This window comes from Lactuca saligna, chromosome 4, assembly GCF_052625555.1.
Source record: "Lactuca saligna cultivar CGN05327 chromosome 4, ASM5262555v1, whole genome shotgun sequence".
Lineage (NCBI taxonomy): Eukaryota > Viridiplantae > Streptophyta > Magnoliopsida > Asterales > Asteraceae > Lactuca > Lactuca saligna.
The window spans coordinates 190,003,492-190,015,934 of NC_136420.1; the positions used below are offsets into that span (position 1 = coordinate 190,003,492).

Sequence of the window (12,443 nt, forward strand, 5' to 3'; positions counted from 1 at the left end):
AGTAGAATCAACCACGGGTTCTTCAACAGAGCGTGTTGTAAAAACACATCATCATTGTAGCACGAAATAGAACCCTCTTAAAAGCCATAGCTTTTCTTTAAGCACAAGCCCATCAAACCGTAATTTCACTTGTTTGCTTAGGTTATTTTCTGATTCCTACAAATATACATCAAAAGGTCATCACAAGAAAATAATGTAAGTAAAATATGGATGTGCATGAGTTTACATACATCATCTTTTAATAAAGGAATTGTCAAAGATTCAACAAGCTAATTTTACGAAAACTCTCTTTTATAATTTGCATTAGTTTCTATGTTGATCTACCCGTTTTTGTTTGTTTTAAATAAGTTTATTTTATAAATTTTATAAACATGCACTACTAGGAAACATTGGGGTTTTCCTACAGAAAATAGCTACGGAATGGCTACGGGTCAGCCACAGAATTGAACGTCCTAATTTAGCAACGAAATAGCTACAGAATAGCTACGGATGTGAATCCGTAGCTATTCCGTAGCCCATTAGCTACGGAATAGCTACGGATGTCAATCCGTAGCTATTTCGTAGTTCATTAGCTACAGAATGGCTACGAAATACCTACAGACTACCAATAGAATAAAATAGCTACAGAATAGCTACGAAATAGCGACGGATTTATAATTTCCATTATTATTATTATTACTATTCCCATTATTATTTTTTTTCATTATTCTACTCTTAAAATTTTTTTGGATCATTTTTTCTTACATATGTAAGATACGAATAATTAAACATCATACTAATAATAATAATATTTATAAACATCACAATAATATATAACAATTGTAACAAATGTGCTTAACACACAAACAAATGATTAAACGAAAAAAAACTACGTTCAACACATCAACAAGATCAATAAGATGAAATAATCTATGTTTAATTTATAAATAATGAAAAATGATTATAATCAAGGAAAATATGTATGTGTATGTGTATTTATTAATTTATGTACGCATGTATGTGTATGGATGTGAATGTAGGTGTGTATGTAAATGTGTATGTGTATGTGTATGTGTGTATGTATATGTATGTGTATGTGTATGTTTATGTGTATGTGTATGTGTATGCATGTATGTATATATGAATGTGTATGTAAGTACATATGTGTATGTGTGTGTATTTGAATGTTTATGTGTATGTGTATGTTTATGTGTATCTATGTGTGTATGTGTCTAAATGTATGTGAATGTAGATGATAAGCATTATAGTTTTAAACCATTACACGAGTAATGGATCCTATATGTGCATACGATTTTATGAATGATATTAATAGCTATAAGTTGTTGATTATACATATTATCTATATTTTCACCAACTTATAACTATTAATATCATTCATAAAGTTGTGTGCACCTTCGGGATCAAATACTTGTTGCACAATTTAAAAATATAATGACTATATTTTTCACCATCTTGTGATTGGTTTATGTTTGTATACATGAATAAGTTGTGGTATATATGTATGTGTATATGTGTATGTATACGTGTTTGTGAGTATTTATATGTGAATATAGATGATAAGCATTATAGTTTTAAACCATTAAACGAGTAATGAATCCCGTTTGCGCAAATGACTTTATGAATGATATTAATAGTTATATGTTGGTGAAAATATAGATAATCATGTATAATACTACAGGTGTGAAAAAAACGAAGCGAAAAAAACGACGTCTGGTACCCGAAATATTAATAATAATAACAGAAATAATAATAATAATAATAATAATAATAATAATAATAATAATAATAATAATAATAATAATAATAATAATAATAATAATAATAATAATAGAAATATTAATAATAATAATAGAAATATTAATAATAATAATAATAATAATAATAATAATAATAATAATAATAATCATGAGAAGGTGTTTAAATAGAATAGTCGGCCATGTTGGCATGGATGTGGCATGCCCGGTCGATTGGTAAGTTTGTGGTAATGTATGCAGGCAACCTGAGTTCAAATCCCACCCCCATTTTTTTTGCTGGCCGTAGCTAATACGTAGCTAAACCGTCACTAAAGCTCGTCCATAGCTAATCCGTAGCAGATTCTGAAGCTGGGCTGTAGCAAATCGGTAGCTATTTTTTAATTAAAATCCATCATATTTACCTATTATTGAATACCCCTGACGCTATTTACCTTCTTCATCACTCGACGAACGTAACAGATAGAAAAGAAACAGTGAACGCGACTTCTTCCCTCTCGTTCGTCAATCGTCGGTAGCCTCTTCGACGTCGACATTGCCCTCGCCGCCCTCGCCGACCGTCGCTCCCAACCCACCTTCTTCTCCGGTGCATCTTCCCTCCTCTCTCTCGGCCTCTTTGCTCGATTCTTCCCCAAAAGGGCAAAACCCTAGTTTTTTTTAAATTACTTCATGTATACAATTAGATGCTTTATTCATCGATAATGCTAATATGTTTTGTTGAATGTGATGTCGAATTTAAAGATTTAGGTTAAATTTTGGTTGAATTTGATGCCTTCAAGTGTGTCCTCAAGGATAGAATAGTAACATATTTGATGCCTTCAAGTGTGTCCTCAAGGATAGATACAGTGACCGGATGAAGCGTATTAGGATTAAATCTGGGGAAATGGCATGAAATGATGGGAAACCCGTCCCCCCAGGTCATTGTACCTACTACGAAGGGATGCATAACTACTGCCCCGAGCGTGTACCGGAGAATGTGTGGCTACGTTTGTGTGATGTAATGGATATGATACTTTATTATCTATTTTGTTGAGTTTTAATTTCCTATTGTATTAGTATACTTATATTTTTTTTCTTTTCATAGCATTAGTCGACAGATAAGTGGAGAAAGAATTCAAAAATTGCTCAGCAGAACCGCAAAGTTGCAGATGCTAATGGGTCGACAGCTAGGCACAATGCGGGTAGTATAGGATTTGACGAGCACCGTAACAACTTATTAAGTATCATAATTATAAATTTTATTATCTTATTTTTTTAATACTAACTACATCAGCTATACTTTGTATTTTATGTAGGAAAAGATGATGGGTAAACCACCCACACAATTTGATGTTTTCATGAAGACACATGGCACAGCTAAGGCGCAAAAAAGATATTTTGCAGGAGATCATGAAAATATCGAATATTGCTCACTAACTGCCAAAGAAGCACAAGTAACTTATCTTTTATCATTTATGTATATTGATTGTCTTAGTATCTTTTTTACACGACAATGATACTGTTTTGGTAATTTATAGGAGGCATATCTACAGGAGATGGTCAAAAAACATGGAGAAGAGTCTTCAAACCATAAAGATGATGCGAGGGTATAGGAGGAAACCTAAATTAGGAGAAAAGGAAAGAAGAAGGGTGATATCTATTGCATAGGAGCATCAGATATACATTTTGTGATTATTGGGACACCGTCTTCCTAATCCATCCAATCCACCCAATCGGATAGTACACATCATGAGGTATGTTTTTATGGTTTAAACGGTAATTATTTTGTTGATAATATTGATTAAGTTAATAATAAACAAAAATATGTTGCTATTATGGTTAAAAGTTTGGTAGTTTGTTGATAATATTGATTAAATTCATAATAAACAAAAGTACGTTGCTATTATGGTTAAAAGTTAGATAGTTTGTTGATAATATTGATTAAATTGATTATAAACATAAGTGCATTGTTATTATTGTTAAAAGTTAAGTATATTGCTATAAGTATTATAAACAAAAATGCATTGTTATAATAAACTAAAGTACATTGCTAATATTGTTTAACTATTGCATTGTGTTGCCATTTTTTTAGGTTGATAGATTGCGTGCACAAGTTTCTACCATGGAACAACAACAACAACAAATGGAAGAACAAATGGAAATGGTTATGAGGATGATGAATATGTTTGGAAATCAACCCCGTGCTCCTCCCGATAATCTACCTGAGGACAATTGATAAGTATTTTGGAACAATTGAATTTGTAAACATTTGATATTGTTTGTTTTGTTAAGTACTGCTTACTTTTGTAAGATATTTTGGATAATGCAATGGAATCGTCAAAACTTGGTATTAGGGACGTTTTTTGGTGTATTTTATATGGTATTTGGGACAAATATGAATTGAATGTGGTATTTGACAAAAAAATTGGAAAATTTTAAATTAAAATTTTCTTTTAAATAAAACAAAGTTAGCTACGGAATAGCTACGGATTTTCGTAGCTATTTAATTTCGTAGCTATTTAGTTCCGTAGCTATTTAGTTCCGTAGCTATTTGGATTCGTAGTTATTCTGTAGCTATTTAGTTTCGTAGCTATCTAGTTCCATAACTATTATGTAGGAAATTCGTAACTATTTATTTCTGTAGCTATTCCGTATTTATAGTAGCTACGGAAAATTCCATAGTTATTCCGTAGCGATTTTGTAGCTAATCCGTAGCTATAATTTAGCCACGGGCCATTATGCTACAACCAATTTTCCGTAGCAATTCCGTAGCTATCCGCTTATAGCTACGGAATAGCTACAGATTGTGCTGTAGCTATTGCACAAATTTTCTAGTAGTGATGGAACGCATAAATCTTGGGATATGGAAAGAAAGCTCACTAATGTATATCAGTGTGAGAAAGTTAAACAACCTACAAATAAAGGAAAAACAATCACAAGCCAAAAGCAATCCGCAAATTTTAACCAACATTGTAGAAGCTATTAAGAACATAATTCTTGAGAGAGTAACGACAATTTCAAGAAACTATACCAAAATTAAAGTTCTCAAGTTTCCATAAATTGTAATTTCTTGCAAACTCACATTCATCAAAGCTGATTCTTCAGTTATATCTAGGTTAGTGGAGTAAGATGGGACGGCTTGAATTGATAGATGCTATTTTGAGTTAGTAGAGAAGCCTCGAGTATAGATTTGATGTGTTTTCTCTGTTAACATCAGCAACGTCCACACAAATAAACCCTAAAAAATCACTAAGCCAAATGTAATAAATCAAGAGAAATTAAAAAAGATGTATATGCAAGATCGATTTCGACCACAACGTACGTAAAGAAGAAAGCAGAAGCAATCCCAAAAGTTCATGGTGGCGACACTCACAAGCAAAATCGATAATTGATGTAACTGAAAATCGAGAAACATTAGTGCTGCTGGTGGTGGCTGTTCAATTGGACCTTCGCATCAAAAAGAAGAAACAAAAGGTAGAAGATGTAATTAAAATAACCTGTTGTATCAAATTACCGATTATGGAAGAAGCAGATTAGTCATCAACATGGTGGTGGTGGTGGTGATAGTGGTGGCGGTGGCGAAAGGCGATGAACGTCAACTTCTGCCTCTGGGATTGTGAAGGGGGTAATACGTGTTGTAATAGGAGATGCAAGTGGGAAGCAAAACAAAAGCGGTAGGAAGTGATTTTTTGAAGAATTCTAGAAACATGTATCAGCTCCTTGTAGGGACCAAAATTGGCACACATGTACAGGACAAGTAGCAAGCGAACCAAACTATACCCAATATGTGGAAAAGATAAAACTAGGCTTTCATTTATTCTTACCCCTTTATCACTTATCTCTGCCCTCTAATCATTTTTTAATCATTGTTTTTACTAATTATTTTACTTTTCTTTACTAATCATTACTAATTAAATTATGATTACATAATTATTATTATTAATAGTTTTTTTAAGATATTATTTTTATTTCAATTCTAGCACTCTTATTTTTATTAAGCTTACAAAATATATACATAATAATATATACAACTTATTTGTATGAGCTTACTATAAAATATGTTATCGTCGATGTAATATTATTTTACTAAAATATTATTTATTTCATTTATTAAATAGATTATTTATAATACTATTTTTATAAAATATATGTAAATATTTTTATTCAATTTTTTTTAAAAAAAAAAAGTTAAAACACGACACAACAATAATAAAATAATATTTTAACGCAACAAATAATAAAAAAGTTCAAATATAAAATAATATTTTATGCAAAAAATAGTAAAAAAGGTTCAAATACATTCTCACTTAGTTTTTAATATGTATCCAATGTGTTTCAGAAGTACAAGACCTAAGTTGATTGTATAAATCAAAACACTGTCAATACATAGTTTGCCATGTAGATGCAGACAGACTTCTATGGGCATTCCAATATGTTGTGGTAGGAGGTATTGGGTAATTTCCTTTCAAAAACATAGACATATAATGAATATCGTTTACAAGTACCAACGTAATGGCTTGATGGGGTTGAAACTCTTCGAGACATCTCCAAAGAGGGAAGCATGTCGTAGATTTTTTGTGGCTTAAACAATGAACGATTACACCAAACTTGTTGGCAATCAAGTAACCAGTCAAAGGCATATGCAACCAATGTCGCCGGAAAGGTGCAGGTGACTGAAACCAACATAATGACCGGTATACCTCATTGAACCCGTTAGTAAAAACTCTATGGTATGCGTAATATTGACTCTCTAACTCTTTAAGCAATTGTTTTCGAATATAAAGCCATTGGTCTTCATTATACCCCAAACAAACAACTACCGCTCGAAACCCATAATTTCCATCACCTTCTACATCATGTATATCGTCGATGTAATCATGAAATATATCTGGAATACCATTCATTTGGAATGGATAATGCCTTTGGGGTTCATCATTTAAGTCAATCCCACACGAAAATTTATGTCTTTCAGGTTCTTTATTCAAATCCATCCCATTAAACTCCGATGTGGTTGAGAAGCTGCATCTACAAGGAACATGATTTGGAGGATTGACTTTCTTTTTCTGTTGTTTCTTCACACTTGGTCGTCCACGTGTGTTTTTTTGAATCGTAGGTTCTCCAACATCAGTTTTATGCAGATCATATATCTCTTCTAACTTTCTCCTATAAAACATTTTCCCGGCTTTTGATTGTTTGTTGAAGTTTTCTTTATATTTATCCACTACATCATCGCAATTAATATATTCGTCAACTATAGATGTCGTATCTGAAATATCAAGCTTCCTCCAAAAAAAATCTATTGAATCCAAGGGTATACTTTCACCTGTATTGAAATATAAAATAATTATTTATCTAATATTTAAAAGTCTATTTGTAAGTTGGTAGTTGAACATACTAACCTGAAATCGAGTAGAAAGAAAGCAGGCATGCACATGGTAACCCACAACTGTTACGTAGTTTGCAACCACAATTTGAGGAGTCTAACATTAAATCACCCAACCTTTGAACCTCTCCTAATATTATGTCTAAATCTTCGTCTGAAACATGGCCCCGCAGCAATTGGAAACACGATAAGTTGTGATGATTGTAGCGAACAGTCAAGCTATTTTCAAAGCTTTCTTTGATCGAAGTTAGTTGTGATTGAACAACTTGATTCATCCGTTGCACGAACTTATCGAGATTAGAATTTGCAGAGTTCAAAAAAAATTAACTTTGAATGTTGACTCTCGGCTCTATTGGTGGTGTGGTTTCCAAAATTGAGATGTTGATCAACCCAGACAGATACAAACATTTCCCTGTACTTGTTTAACCATGTATCATCTATGTATCTCATAACACCTGTGAAGTAAAATAAATTAACAAATAAGTACATAAACAATAATATGAAAGTTATAATTTAGAAATATAGTTAATAAACAAGCTTGCGTGGATAGTTTATCAACCTTAATTGAAGTTGTTGGTAGTTTTCCATGTATGTCATCAATGTCGGAGACCCAACTAGTAAATTCCATAGTATTCTAAAAGAGTCACGGTCTTCATCCAACATGATAATTTTGTTGGAAATCTTTAAAATGTTTTGCTCGATAGGCCATCTACAAAGTTGTTGTGTCGCATCCGAAAACACTGTTTCACATGCATTGATGAGTGCTAACTCTCTATCTGTGATTATTACACCTGGGTGCATACACTTATCGAGTATTGACTTTACACAGTTTAACACCCAAGTACAGTTGGCCTCCTTTTCTCTATGTATAAAGGCAAAACCTATAGAGAATGTTTTTCGAGTTGAGGTCACACCAACAATTTCTACAAGCAGCTTATTATATTTGTTTGTTTTGAAAGTGGCATCTATCATCAACACATGTGGAAATGCACACCATATCTTCCAAGACGTTGGATGAACGAAAACAGATTCTCCAACTCATTTGAATCGTTTGTAGTAAACTCATATAAATAATTGTTGGTGTGCAAAATGGACATAAGAACCTGCATTGGAGTTTTGCCTGCTTGCTCTTGCCTACGAATCTTTTGTTGTGCGTTATATATCATTTGAAATAGCGATACATTATTTTCGTTTTGCCCCTTCAAGGTTGATAGAATATCACGTGGCGGCAAGTTCTTTCTTGTTAGATCTTCCACCAATCGAGTCTTGTCTACAGATCACTGTCTTACGAACGGATGACCCTCCATATATTGTGTAGGTGGGTGATTATGATCATTGCATATCACCCTTAACGTCCATTTATTATGTTCTTTTGAATACTTTCCTTCCACTTCAAATTTACAATTAGTCTTTTTAGTTCGAGATGCTCTAACCGTGTTAGTACCTTTATATTCACCCCCACGATCACACATAAGTACGACTTTATACACCAAGTCGTTGGCATATGCCTTTGATCTTTTGTTGACAATTACATATGCTAGAGAGCGTGCTTTGTTTTGTGTCCACTCAAACAATTCATCAAGAGACTTGAACATCTAAAATTGAATTTTACGTGTTATGGTTTATATGAAAAATATAAAATGTTATAATGTAGTATAAGTATGTAACGTGTTTCGTGGAAAATGCCGAATTTTTGGTAGAAGTATCTTCATCTCAAGCAAATACGTTGATTCCAAATAACTTGAATATCACTATATACTAAAAAAAAGCATCAAGCAATATAATATTTTTAAAATTAAAAAAAGATGTATTAACAAAAATTAAATATGTACAATTTATAAAATTTACATAAACTATATTAAATAATTTTTTGATAAAAAATTAGATAGTATTTTGTTACACTAAATAAATATATGTAACAACTATAAAAAGCTATTACAAAATTTGATGAAAAAAAAACTATTATAAAATTTGGTGTTAGGTAAATTATAAAAGGTATAAAGCTCTTCAAAAATGATAAGTTGTTTATTTTGATATGTTTATGTCAAATCAATATGTTTATTTTGATTTTCATGTTTTATATATTAAGTTGCATAAATAAATATAGACACCAATTATAAAAGGTATATATTTAAAGGATACAAATTGAAATACTTCTAAAAAGATAGGTTGTAAACGTAAAGTTATATGATATAAATTGCTTATTTTATCTTTTAACCCTAGCAAAACATCAGCCGCCAGATGAAAGAAGCAGCCAAAAAGTGACTTTTGGCGATTTCCGGCGATATCATACAATGTATGACAAGTTTTTTTTTAGCATCTCCTTCTCTTGTTCTTTTTTCGACGATGATGGCAAGGTAAATTCAGCCTCTAGATGAGAGATACGTGACGATTCCGTTGACTTCAGCGATATTCGATGACTTCAGGTGATTTCCGTTGAATTTCCTTTAACTTCTCTTCCTCTCGTTCTTTGTCCCACGGTGATGGCGGTCGTTCAGGTGACGATTCGCCGGCCAGGTGAGAGGGAGGCAACGATTCTGTCGACTTCAGGTGGTCCTAGTGACGTTTCAGACTATTTCTGGCGATTTATCACGCTCTAGACGATGATTTCCGGTGATGTTTTAGACTTCTCGTTCTTTTCGGTCACTATTTTCTTTTTCACGTTCCTCACCTCTTCTCCAGCGACGTTAGTATGGTTAATGGTGGTAGTGAAGATAATGGTTCCGGGAGGCTATTAGATTTTAAAAGATTTGTTCATTAGTTGGGACTATTACTTAATCATTTTTATTGCACTTGTTTATATACATGTATCGTGTAATATTTTTTGATTAAGTGGAAAAATGATCTTCAATTTACTATGTAATTGTTGGTTGTTGTTGGTTTGCAGTATATAAATTGTTTTAATTTACAATATATTGAATACGTTTTTCAAAGATGAAGTTGCAGTCTTCCATAATAAAAGTTTAAATACACAGTGGGTTGTCTTGTATGAAGAGTGTATATGTATTTGTTAATGACTCTGAAATTCTAAAGAAGTTGCAATTGAAAAAGTCAACTACCTAAAAAGTTATGATTACTAGGGTATAAAGAAGTTGCAATTGAAAAAGTCAACTACCTAAAAAGTTATTGAAAAAGTCAACTACCTAAAAAGTTATGATTACTAGGGTATAAAGAAGTTGCAATTGAAAAAGTCAACTACCTAAAAAGTTATGATTACTAGGATATGAAGATATAATCAGGGTATTAATAACAACCCCTAAAATTATTGGTAGTAACATGACCAATATGATCAATATCTAGCTAAACTATATATATATATATATATATATATATATATATATATATATATATATATATATATATATATATATATATATATATATATATAAAAGTTCAATTGAGAAAATAAAAAAGGTTTAGAATGTGGGAATCATTCTCGGTCACTCATTTATTTTTGCCACAAAAGTCTCTGTCGTACCATCGGAAATGGGAAAGGAATACACATTAGTTTTCCAACAAAACATGTTTCCTTCTGCTATGTTAATCATTACCTTAATATATACAAAAACATAGTTTTTTCGTTTTTTTAATTTTTAAGAAGCTATTTTTATCGAAAAATGATTTTAAATATACCAAAATTCATGATTTTTTATTCTCTACAAATAAACATCCATATTGATATAATTTTAAGATAAAATAATTTTTTTTAATATTTTCAGCTATCGTTATTCATAACTGAACAAAAATGTATCAAGTTTTTGCTATAGTACATTTTTTATTCACTTATGAATAAAAATATATAATTATTTTTTTTACAGTTCAAGTATCATTTATACTAGTACTTAATCATATATTAATAATAAATTAAGTGTAACAAAAATCTGATAAATATTTTATTCATATATGAATATAAAATATGATGACAACTAATACACGTTTTACTCATATTAAAGTAGAAAATATGATGAAAAATGATGTAAAAAATATATTTTAAGTAAGAAGACTTTATTACGTGTCATATTCATATATGAACAATATATATATATATATATATATATATATATATATATATATATATATATATATATATATATATATATATATATATATATATATATATATAAGTTAAGCATACGTTTTATTCATAAGTGAATAACGAATGTACTGTAATAAAAATCTGATAGATTTTTAATCACTTATGAATAACGAAAGGTGAAACTCTAAAAATATATTTTATTTTATCTTAAAACTATATCAATATGGATGTCTATTTATACAGAATAAAAAATTATGAATTTTGATATATTTAAATAATTTTTCGATAAAAATGGCTTTCTAAAAATAAAAAATAAAAAACAAAAAAAAATATGTTTTTGTGTATATTAAGGTAATGATTAACATAGTTTAAGTAAACATGTTTGGTTGGAAAACACATATTTATGTCGATACACCTAAGTGTTTTGCGTCAAAATAAATGTGTCACTGAGAAAAAAATTCCTCCATTCTCAACCTTTTTTTTCTCAATTGAACCATCATCTCTGTGTGTATATATATATATATATATATATATATATATATATATATATATATATATGGAAAATTTCAATATAGAACAATTATTAATCAATGAACTAAAGCGATCAACGACAAAAGAAAGAGTTGTAGACTTTTACAATGGACGCACATGCACCATAATATAACAAAACTCACTTTCTTTTTTTCGTTTAATTTTTTTAAGCCATGTTTTTTATCAAAAAAAAAATCAAATATACCATTGTTCATGATTTTTCGTCCTCTTTCCATAAAGATCTATATTGATATATAAAAATGATTTTAAAAAAAAAAACGATTTCATTTCTTTGTTTTTTGAAAAGTTAAGACCTATTTTTTTATCGAAATTTTTTAATAAATATATCAAAATTCATAATTTTTGGTACTCTTTAAACATGGATTCATATTGATAGAAAAAAAAGGAAAAAAAAAACAAAATTTCAGTATAAATTCACATGGTTAATCTGTTCAGATTCACAATTTAATAATAGTAACTATGATTCACATTGTGAACGTTAAAATTCAAATATTTACAGTTAAGATTCACACTGTGAATCTGAACTGATCGGGGTTATATATATATATATATATATATATATATATATATATATATATATATATATATATATATATATATATATATATATATATATATATATATATATTAAAAAAAACCCAATCAGTTCAGATTCACAATGTAAATCTGAACTGTAAATATTTGAATTTTAACATTCATAATGTGAATCATCCTTACTATTATTCACATTGTGAATCTGAAC

At 30.1% G+C, this 12,443-nt stretch overlaps 1 protein-coding gene across 1 annotated transcript; it reads right to left on the reverse strand.

The window, feature by feature from the left end:
* Positions 1-6,109: 6,109 nt before the first annotated feature.
* Positions 6,110-7,388, reverse strand: LOC145040397 (uncharacterized). The gene is made up of 2 exons (XM_078988332.1): positions 7,130-7,388; positions 6,110-7,053 (listed from the first exon to the last, which is right to left on the reverse strand). Exons 1-2 carry the CDS (start codon positions 7,386-7,388, stop codon positions 6,110-6,112), a joined length of 1,203 nt encoding a protein of 400 aa, XP_078844458.1.
* Positions 7,389-12,443: the final 5,055 nt, after the last annotated feature.

What these genes read in the sequence shown, in the direction of transcription:
- LOC145040397 (XM_078988332.1), bottom strand. Translation starts at nt 7,388, where the DNA reads ATGAATCAAGTTGTTCAATCACAACTAACTTCGATCAAAGAAAGCTTT. An exon ending in TTCTTTCTACTCGATTTCAG is followed by an intron (nt 7,054 to 7,129) that starts GTTAGTATGTTC and finishes ATTTCAATACAG; the next exon opens with GTGAAAGTATACCCTTGGAT.